At 37.0% G+C, this 14,802-nt stretch overlaps 1 protein-coding gene across 1 annotated transcript; it reads right to left on the reverse strand.

The window, feature by feature from the left end:
- Positions 1-342: 342 nt before the first annotated feature.
- On the reverse strand, positions 343-12,716 carry LOC145782225 (uncharacterized). Its single transcript, XM_082594000.1, has 11 exons — positions 12,706-12,716; positions 12,248-12,433; positions 10,589-10,691; positions 10,023-10,146; positions 8,144-8,189; positions 7,189-7,290; positions 6,887-7,046; positions 5,819-5,949; positions 5,387-5,498; positions 4,444-4,522; positions 343-4,002 (listed from the first exon to the last, which is right to left on the reverse strand). Exons 2-11 carry the CDS (start codon positions 12,330-12,332, stop codon positions 3,478-3,480), a joined length of 1,467 nt encoding a protein of 488 aa, XP_082450126.1. The 5' UTR covers positions 12,333-12,433; positions 12,706-12,716; the 3' UTR covers positions 343-3,477.
- Positions 12,717-14,802: the final 2,086 nt, after the last annotated feature.

Here is a 14,802-nt window from a genome sequence, read left to right on the forward strand (position 1 = left end):
CACTCTGGAAAGAGAATGCTTTGTCGAGGAACTTCAATGACTTTCCTGTATTGAGTCAATACATAAAAGAGTCTAGCTGGGAGTTTGAGGATGTTTCTACTGAAGATAACTTGTCTGCCTTTATTGTTGGTCACCTGAAATTACTTGCCGACAATTTGACTACGTATTTTCCTGAAGATAACAAACAATGTCTGGAAGCAAACTCGTGGATTATCCAACCATTTAATAACGATTGACGAACCAACTGAGGATGAGGAATTATTGGAACTACGGGCTGATTTAAATCAAAAATACTCATTCCGAGAAGTGGATTACACAGAATGTTGGGTTTCTCTTCTTGAATTTCCCGAATACAAAAATCTCGCGCAAAAAGCCATTGATGTCTTGGTGCAGATGCCTACCACTTATTTGTGTGAAGAAGGATTTTCTAGTCTTGTTGAGATCAAGTCAAACAAACGAAACTCGATACTTGACATTGATTCTTTAATGCGGGGAGGAATAGAGAAAGAGCTAACACCACGTTATGTCCAACATGCCGAAACAATGCAACAACAAGCTAGTCATTAAATCAACTTCAATTTTGACGTTTTTTGCACTTTTGCATGCGTAGTTTCTTGTGCCCAGTTCAAGACTACTACAATCACTTTAACAAACAATTAATTAATTAATTATTATTTTTTTTTACTTCCTGTGCACAATTAAACATTGCTATTTGTGAGGTATACGAAGTTACTAAAAATTGAAGAAAGGTGTACCACGGACAAAAAGGTTGAAGAGCACTGCTGTATGTTATCGCAATGGGCGCAAATAGAAACACGATTATTATTATTATATTACAATGCAATCACACGAATGCTTTGTTTTTACTTAGGTTATTCGTTCATATTTTGTAGTAGGCTATTGTCCGGTCATGTAGATACTATTAGGTATTACGCCTACGTATAATTTATGTAGGCCTATAGGTACAATATACACTACACAGCAGTGGTTCCCAACCTTTTTGTTGTCACGGACCCCTTTAGACAAATAATTAATTCTGCGGACCCCTACCTAAATTTTGCCGGAAACTCAATTAACATACTATTGACTATTGCAAGGAAATTTATTTTCACACGAGTCAGTTCAATCACAGTACTATTGACTATTGTAATAATTATGCTACTCAACTACTGTGCGGTGTCATATTGCATTGCCGCTGTGACTCCTGGGGCAAATAACAGGTAAAACAGTTGCTCAAGTAAGAAAATGAATGGATTGTTCAAAAAATGTCAGCAGTATTTGAATATTAAGGTGACCCAAAGTGCCATGCCGAAACTTTTTCAACGTAAGCAAATTTAATGAGATGGTTGTTGTTGCCTTTTCTGAACTAAACGACTGAACTGCGGTTGAGTTTTTGACAATGCAACACGCATGTCATCTTCAACGTCCATGCGATTTCGATGTTTTTATTGTAACAAGAGCTGCGAATTCTGCCTCGCAAAAGGTTAAGTGGTTATGAATGGTAACAAAACAATGATCGCTTGCTTTGCCAAAAATGGGTAAGTTAGGTTTGCAGTTGTGAGCACCAAAATTCTTCCACGGTTTTTGAATGAAACTCAATGCGTAATAACTCTTTTGATCTCAAATCAATTAGGTCATCTTTACTGAGATCGTCATCGCTAATGTTGTTCAAGTCAAAAAGAAAAGGATTTCGAATCCATGTTTCAACTTCGTTCGGCAGGTGTTCTAAATTAAAATAACGTTGAAATGAGATTTGCAGGGTTTCAAGTGTTGGTAAAATTTTTCTCTCATAGAGATCAGAAGAGCAGGCTATATGCTCTTTGAGTTTCATCCATCAAGATAAGATCTTCTAACATTGGAAAGTTAGCGTTATTACCTGCTTCCAATCTGCGTTTCCAAACCGGCAACTTGGCTAAAAATGCTTTCAGTTTTTCAGCTGCATCAATTATTGTCACACCTGGTCCTTGAATGCCACGATTAACATTATTAATATGACCGAAAATATTGGCTAAGTAGGCTATGCCGAATAGAAAACTTTTCCTCTCGAACAATTTTGAGAGGGGACTTCCTTTTGCTTTCAAAAGAGTTGATACCTCATTTTTTAGCTGCTGCAGTCGTTTTAAAACTTCTCTAGATAACCAACGTACCTCAGAATGATACAAAAGTATTCCGTAATCTGACCCTACTTCTTGACAGAGCGCTTTAAAAATACAGTGGTTTACAGCAGTGAAATTAATGACTTTCACGCAATTCGTCAGAATTTCCTTGAGCCTTGCTAGTAAAGTTTTTGCTGCTAAGGCGTATCTGTGCAAGAAGCAATGGGTAGCAACCACGCACGGAGCTTCGTTTTTTACTAAAGCAGCAAATCCGGACTTGTTTCCGAGCATAGATGGTGCTCCAGTGCCCCATCCGTGCATGAACAAAGTTTTTTTTCTCCAAAATTCATCAAGGTAATCACGGACCCCCAAATGCTTTCTCACGGACCCCCAAGGGGTCCGCGAACCCCAGGTTGGGAACCACTGCTATACAGTGTGTTTAGTCCTGTGGTCCAGGTATGTCGTATTAGTCCTTAGGTCCAGTGCTTTCATCATAGGCTACCGTTATTGATTGATGTTTAGGCTAGCAGAAGCTTAATGGTTCTCCATTTCATCTATCTATATTCTATGGCTTTATCAACTTCATACTCCAATAGTGGTTTACCTTCTTCATTATTAAGGTTAGAAATATTTCCTCTATCATTATACAATATCACTAGTACACTCTTCTCATCTTTGCTTTATCAGGTCTTGGCCAAAAAAACAATTTTTGAATCTCATCTTTGATGCACATATTGTTTCATTTTTGGAGTGTGAGGTAGGCTTCGTTTAAAGCGATTTTAAGTAGGCCTACAGTTTTGTAAAATAATTCTTTTTTAGTGAAAAAATCTGCCGATTTATCTCGTTTTCCTCAATCTTTGTAAATTTACCTTGATCAAATCGATACACCATAACCTAGACTATTCAACATGCTATTCCAGACAGCCACTTTTTCTGGTTCGGATTTTTACCACATCGGGTACGGATATCACCAGATAGGCCTACTTACCATATCTGGGCAAGATAAAGTGGCTGTTTGGGGCAGCATTTTGTGATTACTGCTTCAAAACAACAGAGCCCAAACCAAAAGAATAAAAAAATAGAGCCCAAACCCTGAGATCAAAGCTCACATCTTGAGGTGTTTCACCACAAGAGCAGAACCTTCGGTTTGACCACAAGCAGGTTATTAATAGGCTACTTCTTAAAAACGGAGATGCCAAGCAACAGAATGTCCGACTTCATTGGTGTTGGTAAAGGTCATGAGCACTCTTAAATACTTCATCAACACAGACCTGTTAGTCATACGTAGCAAATGTTATCTGTGTGCCTGCTGATTGACGTAGCCCTATCGATAAGTTTTGATCAATATCGTCAAACGCGCGTGTCGAATCCGTACTAAAACTCAGCCCTTTAAAGTTCCGTTTTTAATTTGGTCTTTTTCCCATTGGCTGAATTTGCGTTTCATAGTTGGGATCCTTGTAGAGCTTTTTGTAGATCTGCGATAAGATTTGCGTCTTCGACGCATTTTTTCAGTGACAATTCCTTCGTCTTCAGATGAGGACGACGTTGTAGTTTGGTACACTGGCGCCGTGACAGGCAAAGACGTGTTTTCTGATAATTTGTTAGGACACTGATAAAGGTATCCTCCTTTAAAAGGAGTAATCAGCTGGTTTTCAAACTGATTGGTGTCTTTGTTTTTAAAGTTATTAAAAACCGTTTCAGGGGGATTGTTGTTTCCATGTTGATAAATTGACTTGGCAACACTTTTTGTGTGTGCTCTTTGTGGGAGCGCTTGCAAGGGAAGAGGTGCGACTGGTGGCATGTATAAACTCCGCACTGGTCCTTGCAGTTTTGAAATAGGTTGAACTGGAGTTGCAGTTGACGGTGGCATTCTTGGTAACTCATGGCGCCTCTGAATTGGGTGAGGCTGAGAAAAACATAGCCCTGTTTAGTCATTTAATGACAAAATAACCTAGTTTGGCATATGTAAATACAAAAATAGGTTTAGGTTATAGGCTAACCTTAATACTAGGTAGGCTAGTAGCTAAATATTAAAACTTAGGCTAGTGGTACTAGTAGCCTAAGCTATTTGCATGAGAGAGAGAAAAAACTAAACTATTTAAAAAATTAAAAACTGCAAACAAGCATATTTTACTTTTGAACTACGAAGAATTTTCGGTGATCATTTTCAGTAAATTACTAAATTTCGTAGAGTATTTTAAAGTAGGCTATTAGATTACTTTAACTAACACAAGACAGTTAATATATTTTATATGAAGACTACGAACAACTTCAAGATAGATTATAATAATTTTTAGTCAATAACTGTTGTAAGCTACGATAAAATGCATCAAATCGTCCAACTTACTTCTGCGTCCAATGGTGTTTTAGGAGGGGCAGGTTGCTGTACAGAGTTTTCTCTTGATTCTCGTTTTCGACAAAAGCAACTAAATTGTGTAAAAAATATGCATCGTTAAATTGTGGATTAGCGCTTTTTAGAATGCGATATTGCTGTGAAGATTTATATCAAACGTTTTTCAACTGGGAACTTTATGATGGTGAGAATTGCAAAACTTACAAAGATTTTACACTTTTTGAAATTGGTTTGGTTTGGTTTGGTTTTGAATCTTTATCCTCGGACTGACAAAGCCTTGATAGGTTATTCCTGGTACTTGTTCGCATACTTGTAGAGGCACTTGACGCAGGGCCGGTTACCGAGATTGGCAGAGTGAAGTTTTCCGATTGTTGAAGTCTTGTTGCCGAGAAACTATTCCATTCACTAGGTGCCGCTGAATGGAGAGCAGTCCTGAAATGCGTTGCTCAAACGCACACCCCGAGAGTCGAACCAGCGCCGTGTGATCTTGAGCCCGGCGCGTAACCACTGAGCTATCCGGGCGATATATCAGCATAAGCGATATATCGTGGAAAACGATATATCAGTATATCAGTGTCCGCCCCGCATGGTTCCGGTAGCGTTGACAAAGGGGACCTAGGGGTATTCATGGACCCTGGACCGGCATGAATGTAGGGGCCGGTGACCTTTCCGAGGGGACCGGTTATTTGAAGAAACCACCGCGTATTCTTTAGATGCAGTGCGTTTTTCTTAGAAGTATCTTGATTTAGAACCCAACCAGTCACGTTGGTACCGGGCCCAAATTATCCTCTCAACCGCCCTGCATGGCCAAATGCCCCTTTCCCATATGTAAGCCTCCAATTGTAGACATTTGCTTTAAAAAAACTATTGAAGCATAAGACGGGGTGCAAAATATTTGTCTAAAACAACCATTGACCTAAAAGTATAGTTTGCTTACAACCAAGTAAGAAATGCAAGAAAAATAAGAAACAATAATCCCCCAGCTCCAATAGCAATGATGATCCACAAATCAAACGGAAGTGAGCTTTCGTCGTCTTCAATGCTGATGTCTGCAAAATACGATCAACACAAATACACTCAAACATGTTGTTAATGCAGATCGTACGACAAATATATAAAGCAACATATTTTGTCCAATGAAATGCCCTTTATGGTTGTTCAGAAATTCATGCTCTAATACTGAGGGTGGCGGCAGTTAGTAACAATTTTATCAGCAGTACAAATTTAATGTTCTAACTTGATTGACCAACAGCAACCTGGTTAGGATTTCATTGATAAGTTTTGCGCAATCAAATAACACGTGAAAAAATCGATCACATATCTATAATCAACTTTATCCGCTACTGGTCGTTAATGATTGCTAACGTACTGATTATGCCTGGTATTGGCCTGATAGGGTGATTAGTTGGCTGGTGCTGAAGAGTCCTGATTGGAGCAATCTTGCGGTTCACTGGAGTTGGTTTGTGTTTGTTCACATTTGATGATGCAGCTTGCGGTTTTCTGAAAGTTACATGCCAAAAATAGTGTTTACAAACTAAATTGTTATAAACAAGTGAATAAAAAAATAACAGTTAACCTCTCAAGTACATGTAGCTCCACACAGAGTGAAATTTACATGCCTTTTGACTCTTTTTTATTTCTTTAAAAGTATTATTGACTCAAAAAGAATGTCTAAAAAGACATTACGAAAAGTAACTACGGACAAAGGCCAGTGTTTCGATCTTCAGATCTCTTCAGCGTAGTAAAGTGAAAGTAGAAAGTTGTCTTGAAGCGTTGGTTGAACGTTGTTGGTTCAACGCTTCAAGACAACTTTCTACTTTCACTTTACTACGCTGAAGAGATCTGAAGATCGAAACACTGGCCTTTGTCCGTAGTTACTTTTCGTAATGTCTTTTTAGACATTCTTTTTGAGTCAATAATACTTTTAAAGAAATAAAAAAGAGTCAAAAGGCATGTAAATTTCACTCTGTGTGGAGCTACATGTACTTGAGAGGTTAACTGTTATTTTTTTATTCACTTGTTGATTCATTCATATCAGTTTGTATCCTCTGGGGATCCTTCTCTTGTATCATGGGCCAATCCTATAGATGTTTGCTGGTACACCCCTTCATTTTCTTTAAATTGTTATAACCTGCTTTTTATGCAGCAATTAACTATTGTTCTGTTGGCGATGGTTCGACTCTCGTGGTGTGCGCTTGAGCATCACATTTTAGGGACTGCTCTCCACTCAGCGGCATGCAATGCAGCCAAATATTTATGAAATGTCACTCAACATGTGACGCAATGTTATTGAAACGTTGTAATAGTATTAAAAACATATTTTTTGTGGGGGGGCGATTGCTTCCCCAAGCCCACCCGTGGCTACGTCCTTGATGTAAATATTCATAAATTTTAAGTATCAAAAAAGACTTGAATTATTAAGGGAAGAAAATATTACCTGTTTACTTTTTTTCGTAATTTTTTTCGTTTTTCTAGATTTATTCTTCCACCATTTCCATCAAATACTGAATTTGTCGAGAACTTTCCTGAGTTCTTTTTGTTCTTTGATTTCTCTTTGTTTTTTGATTTCACTGGCTTGTTTTGAAAAGAAAATGTTTCTGCAAGAATTGAGAATAGAATTGTGTATCAAGTAGCCTATACAAAAAGTTGTAACCTACAGTATTATTTTACATTTTTTCAATTTATTTAATATCTTAAGATTTGAGTTTCAAATTAACTTTGTGCAAACAATAAACTCACTTTTAAACCCTCCTGGCTCCTTAGTAATTTTGTATTTCATCATAAAACCTTGATGTCCTGCAGCAGCAGTGTCAGCCTTTAAGTCTACGCGTGCCAAGTAACCTGTAAATACCCAATTCAATGCATTCAATATGACTAATTTTTAGATTCAACGTTAGGTTACGTTGTAAAAAGTCTTAATTTTCTACCAAAGAAAGATTATTCTGTACAAAACACTACTCAAATATTAAATTTGACAACTCTGTAATTGAAATGCCGACTGAAGAACCAATAGCCTACAACCAGGCTTGCCAGTATCCAATCCTTCCTAGGTCGTTATTGTTTTTACATGGTGTTCGTTTTTTCTCTCAATCATGCACCAATGGTAATCGGTAGTCGGACAACTCGGCATGCGGCAACTCAGCAAGTTGCTTCAACTCAGCAATTACATTTCAGCAACTGCCAAGTCAGCAAATGAGAATTACGTGCTCAAGTCAGATTTGCTTGGTCATCGCTTGCAAGGATAGACGCTCAGCTGAAAGAGCTCACACCATGACGATGGAATGAAAATATTCCACGCAGCGCAGTGTACCCTGGACCTTGTATTAGAATAATTAGGTCGTGTTTTAATCAATTTTTTTTAAAGTAGCATTTTAAAAGTTATTATAAGCTGTCTTTCTATAGACTATAGGTTAGTTTATGCCGGGTCTAATAGATTTTGTGTGCTACGCGGAATTTGATGCGGATAGTGGCATAATAGAGCAGAGACAATGCTTTGGAACAGGACTGCAGTGAGAGAGGTTAGGCCTAATTGACTTAACGCTCACATAAGTTTTAGAAACATTGTTAATAATTTTTTCGCAATCTTATTCCTTCATTTCAACATAAACGTTAAATTTCACCACTCTTGTAAACTAGTATAACATAAGTGGAAGTTGACTAAGGGCAACGCTTTTTGATAATCATATTTTCTTACCGTAAGTCACATAATCTCCAGGACGGCTGTCTCCGCAAAAGCTTCCCTGTACAATAACAAATGGCGTTGTCGTAATGTTGTTTTAATGTTCAATTTCTTTAAATCTACATTGTGAAAACGTTTGCTAGTCTTTTAAATGTTTTGTTTTGATTGAATTTTAATTTTGCTTATTTATTTATATCAAAATATTTTTTTTACTTTTAGAAAAAAAGGTGGTTTGTTGAATCGTTTAGTGGTGCCAAGACCTAGTGCTTACGGGGATTTTCGAATCAGACCCAATAATAAAAGAAAAAGAAGCTAGCCTAAGTGATATCGGTAAGTAAGTCGAATTTTCACTCTTCACAGCATCCTTTGCTCAAGTTTTTACTTTCAACGTAGCTCAAAAGGTAGCAATTAATCCTCATCAATCTTTATCTCTTTGAACAGCTTGTACTTTAAGCAAACTTTTTATTCTACAACAAGTTACGTCAAGGCGTGTCTCAAACTTTTCCGACTATAGTATTTCTCAGTGACGTTCGGTGGCTTAAACCGTTGGGAAAGCAACTTGGAAATATTGTGCAGCAAGTTAGTAGGCACGAAAGGCGTAACCGTCGGGCGAAGCCCGAAGGCGTGTTGCCCAAGGCAACACTTCCAGCGGGGGTCTGGGGGGCGTACCACAGAAATTTTTGAAAAACACTTCCAATTTGGTGCGCTCTGAGAGCATTTCCAAAACAAATCAAAAATAAAAATCTGTCAATTGTGCTTCGCATATGTCGTGATCATACATCCTTTTAATGTTTAGAAGTCATGAACAATCTTAATTTTAACGTTGCAGGACGAAAATCCAGTGTTAGACGGAATAATAGTTGTCTAAATATTTCATTCGTCATGAATGTTCATTCTCAGATATTCAGTTAGGCCTACACTACAAAAACTAACACTTAGGCTTAGGCCTAAACATTACAACCGCAAGCAATTTGTACAAAAAGCTGGATAAGTTTGCCTCCTGCGTATAGAAGCTTAACGAACTGAATATTGCATCCGCACCTGAACGTTCATTGGCGAAGTAACGTTATATCAACGCTGTAAAAAGGGCAAAGGCATGACTATGAAAGCTAGTAGGCTAAAGTACATGGCGAGGAGACATCAAAAAACAGCAACAATCCCTCTATGATGCTGTGCTGTGTACCGTGACGAGAGACCATTCTGTGCGTATGACCAGTTAGTCTAGCGATTGAACGCATTGACGTCACTGGGAAAGCAACTCTAACCATAACACATCTGATTGGCTATAAGCAGCTGGTGACGTTTTGCAAAACGAGTGAGGATTGAATAAAACGAAGGCGTTTTTTGACGTTTTTGGACGTGGGGAAAGCAACTTTTCAAATTGATTTCCCTGAAGCCTCAGTGGTTGTTTCTGACAGAAGCGTTTGCGTTAATTGGCATTTATAGGCAAGACATGCGGTTTGGTGAGGACTTAGACTACTCACAAGCGTTACGAGTAATTCTAGTCACAAACACAGTAATTTTCAAGTTAAAATAGACGTGATAAAAATAATAAGTTAAACCTAGAATTCAGTCATTATATTTTGCATAGTTTTTGCTCAGGTAAGCACTGCTTTCCTTGCTTTCCCTCACCGATCGTCACTGGTATCCCTGTACACAGGTATGAACCGTCTCGCATCTTAAACTATTCCGAACACCCGACTACCACAATGCATGTTGTTTTATGAAATTAACTAATAGTAGACATTTGGGTCCATTATCATAGCCTACATAGGCCTATAGTAGGCTAATTTGCAACACCCATCCACAAAAGTTGGTTCCAGAACTCCCAAGGGTACTCTCACCCTATTGAAAAACGATAGTCTCAACTAAAATTATAATCGGAAATACTTACCATGCTGGTGCCAGTCTTGAAGTCCAAAATTTCTACAGATTGTGTGAAACAGTTATTTATGGAACCAGTCAGATTCAACTTGTAGAAAGCCAGCTTAACACGCTGTTTGACATTTGCAGAAATTCTAAAAAACACAAAACGTTTCTATTTTCAAATTTTTCAAGAAGCAATTAAATGAATAAGTAGGTTAGGCTATGTAAGCTATCCTCCAAGCGAGAAAGTGAATTTTTAAAGCTTTAATCTTTCCTGTAAGTTTTGTAGGCGATACCCTACTTGTGGGATAAGGTTCTCAAAAGTAACTTTTTGCGGCTAATTACTTCTATCAAAGAAGTAAATTTGCAAATAATAATAACAACAACATTTATATAGCGACACATCTACAACGCGAACCATGCTGCAAACCAGTATAAACTGTAGCTGTAATTCAAAAACTAATGCACTTCTGTGTTGTTGTTTTTTTGTTTTTTTTTATGAATACAATTTATCGCTGATTTGTCAGGAGAAAATCTGACATGAATTGATTTTATGTAAGTTGAAGAAACAAAGCCAATTAAACTTCAACTTACACCCAGCTGCATTGGGTTTGTGTGGTGATACCATGTGGGAAGCCCGGGCTCGCAAAGTCTTGCCAACTTCGTTTGGCATTAAGTCGATGGACACAATTTTTCCCTGCAAAAATATTTAATGTTATTTTAAATTTATTAAAACCAGTCATTTTGCAAAAAACAATTTAAAATCGTTAAAGAAAAGTTGTTTTCTTTCAAATTATCCATAAAAATTGAAAAAAATAATTCATTCCACTTAAATTGTACCAAGCTTATGCTAACAACTTTCCAAGCAGCTTCATTATTGCGGAAAACGTGTGAAATATTTCCCAAGGTTTCACTAACAAATGACATCATATGCATTCTCATATGTCAGGAATCCTTGACCCACAGTAGGAAGGACAACAAGTCTACGCCTCATCAACAGACATCACGCAACCGTGTCTGAAGACATGTTTTAAGGGAGATACGAATATCGGCTGCATTGTCTTGTTGTTAATTTAACCAAAATGTGCAATTCCAGACATAAGCCCAGTTATGATTACAGAGACTTGTGGAGGAACGTGGGGCGTGGAGCGTGGGACAGTGGGCTAGGAACAATTATAGTAGCCAGTAATCTTTTCAAGAGGCTGGAAACTTGAAGAAATTACCTCGTATTGTTTGGATATGGTGTGTTTTTCTTAAAAGTATCTCAATTTGGAGCCCTAGGATCTCATTGGTACTTCCCCTAAATCATTCCCTCAACTGCCCTGAACATATGACATAATAAATTTTGAACATGAATTCAGAAATGCTGACCTTGCTACAAAAACTGGATAAGTGTGACGGAAAAAGAAGGTTCAACCATGTTCAATGTCTCTGGACTTACTGAGAGAGAGAGAGAGATTTTTTTATTTCGTCTGTTGCAAGAATAGGATAGCCAACGGTACAATTATAAACAATACGAATAAAATAGCACCATAACAATCTAGATTTGCAAATTTTGCGTAGTTTTTGTGTGCTTAAACCCCAACACAAAATGCCATATTGTATATTTTGAGCGTGCAAGAGCATAGTGCAGTGTTGACATAATTTGTTTGCTTGTGTAATTTCTACTGTTATAAAATATTCCAGATATTTTCGTGAGTCTCCCAAATAGATCTTTAATGTGATAATTTCAACTTAGTTTGTCATCAAGAAATATGCCGAAATATTTGATGTCTGTTTTTTGAATTTTTGTATTGTTTAAGACTACATGTAGTTTTGAAATTGATCCTCCATTTTGTTTAAGCTAACATGTAAAACGTCTTGGAGTAGTTGATGCATAATTAGTTTGCATTGAACCAATCAGTGAAACGCTGCATCTCAATTTCAGTTTTAGATGTTGCTGAAGTAAATAAAAGAGTGTCATCAGCAAATAGCTGAGAATCGAAAGTTGATATAAGAGGCATATCATATACGTAAAGCAGAAAAACAATGGTTCAAGTACAGATCCTTGCGGAACACCACATGTGATATTTTCATCCTTTGATTTGAAGCCATCAGCAGAAACATATTGTTTACGGTTGTTTAAGTAATATTTTATGATTTTATTTTAAGATTTTACTTTATTTAATTTGTTTTGTTCTTTTTGCAAAAACAACATTACACAATGTTAAATTGAATTATCATTTAAGCTCTACTAAAAATTACTCTACTTACATGGAGGGTTGAGAAAAGATGATTGTTGGACGCATGATGTTCTTAAGAATTGAACAGCAAGCACAAGATGTATCACCACTTTCATTGCTCTGATTGGTAAGAAGAAGGAACTGACATATCGTTGTGTGAAGTTTCTGTAAATGGCCTTCAGTTCTGTAACAATACAACCTATACCTTGTTTTGTCTCTGTAATGAACGAAAACAAATTGATTTCACTACGTCTTACACAGCTCGTCTTACACGTCTTACACAAGCAAAAAAATAGCGAATAAAATAGTGTGTAGGCGTACGAGACCAACTGCTGCAACAAAGAAAAAACAAATGGCATGAACAACAATTAACTTAGATTGTTTAAACTTTAAACTACAAATATTTTTTGCAAATAAACCTGTTTTATATTGGCCCATTACAAGTTAAATTTTTACAATAAGGCTAAAATATAAGATTATGCTACTTACATTGTGTCTGCTTAGCTGAAGTCTTTCCAATTGAGATAGTAAACGTACCTCTCTGATCAAATACAGCCTTAGGCTATCCAAGCTGTCTAAAAGCAATCTGACAACTTTCCGTTCAACTCCCACCAAATGAAAAGCAAAAACTGCTCATTTAACAAACATTGACCAGGCTGACTAGCAGAAAGATCTTGCTCAAATTGAAGTGTGGCACAATAAAACTTTAAAAAATGGGCAGCATTAATATTTATTGAATACACTCACAAATTCTTGAAATCACAACTTTGTCACTTTGTTAAATCGATACACTAATAAAATGTTTTTCCAACTGACAAAGACTTTCGGGTATACAGCGCATAGGTTAAACGTTTTTTGACACGATTTTTCATCTTCGCATTAGAACATTTAGAACACAACATTTAGGTTAACATCAATTTAGAAACATGAGTTTTTTAGATATGGTAGCCTACTATTTTAAAAGCCGATTGAGATTTTTCACTTGGTGGTTTATTTTAACTTTTATGCGTTCCAATTTTCGTTATCGATTAGTTGTGGGAATCTTTATCCTCGAACTGAGAAATCCTCTTTGGAAGTAGGTTATAATCTTGGCAGTTTTAAATATTTGCAGAGGCTTTGGTTTTGGTCTATTGACACAAGCCCAGTTACCGAGATTGACAAAGTAAAGTTTTCTCTGGTGGTTGTTCTGTGTAAACTATTTGATCCACTAGGTGCTGTTAAATAGAGAGATGTTCTTGAAATGCATTGCTCAAGTGCACCCCCCAAGAGTTGAAGAACAATCGTCGCTTGATCTCAGGTTTCTTTATTTACAAAATATCCTTCTTGACAATGGATATTAATTGTTTACAGTATTGGATGCATTATTCTGAACTGTTTTGATCACCATGCCGCATTCACACTCCAAGTCTAGGCAATGGCTTAAACACTAACCAAATCCATTTTACAGAGACGCAAAGAAAGAGCAAAGTTTTTCCAGGAGGAGCAACATTTTTTGACGTCATAAAGGAAGACAATATAAATTGTTTTAAAATTGAGATTAGCATTAAATATTATTTGACAATTAAGGATTAACTTTCTTGTCTTGGACTAGTCATACGGATTGCACTTGCTGATTGTGGTTATCACTGAAGAAAAAACCACACAAATGACAGTTTCTAAAAAACGAATATAGCCTACTGAATCAAGATGGTAGCCTACATCACCGCGTGTTCATGTTCATTTCGTGTACAGCATTTCGTGTCTCTCTCTCTCTCTATCCCATGTGAGAAGATTGACAGTAGGCTACAGGCCCTATCAGTAGCGAAAAGGACAAAGTTGATGCCTTTGGCTGAAGATCGCAAATTGAACAAATTTTAATAACAGTTGTTAGAAAGATAGTTTCAAGAAAGCTTTGAAATCTACTTTCGTTCACTACAGTACGAACAGACTAGGCCTACAATAAAGTGGTTGAGGGCAACAGTGAAATAGTAAGTACTAAGTATAGGCTATTGAAACTTTTGTGATGTTTTGGCAAATGAAAATAACCGGCACCACTTAGGCTTACACCAAAGCGATTTTTCTATTATTGTGTTTTATTTGCATATATATCAACGAATTAGTTTAGATTGAGATCACTTGACATTTTCTTTTCGATGTTATTGACACCGAGGTTACTGAGTGTTACTTTAATTGTCGTAGGACAGCATTACGCAAATAGGATTTAATCAGAGTCAACGCCGAAAAACTTCTTTCTGAAGAAACGTTTGAAATAGGGATTTTGATAGCTAGGCTACTTTGCACAAACGGTAGGCTATAGCTGAAAAAGCTTTCTTGTAATGCGGGGTTCACACTGAGCTTGTCTCGCATTTAGCATATAGCGGGTGGGCGTGTTTTCATGTCTGGCGTGTTTCGGCTTTATGATTTGCGCTGACATGTTCACATTGGTTGTTCAAAAAATAAGATCAACACTCTGCGTGACAAAAAAAATTAAGCCTTTCCTAAACAAACAAGCACTTCTCTCCATTTACCATTCTCTAGTTGAGAGTCAGATATTATATTGTATCTCAACATGGTGTCATGAAAACAAAACTACATTGCAAAAGCTAC

The sequence above is a fragment of the Aplidium turbinatum genome, chromosome 13, assembly GCF_918807975.1.
Source record: "Aplidium turbinatum chromosome 13, kaAplTurb1.1, whole genome shotgun sequence".
NCBI classification, from domain to species: domain Eukaryota; kingdom Metazoa; phylum Chordata; class Ascidiacea; order Aplousobranchia; family Polyclinidae; genus Aplidium; species Aplidium turbinatum.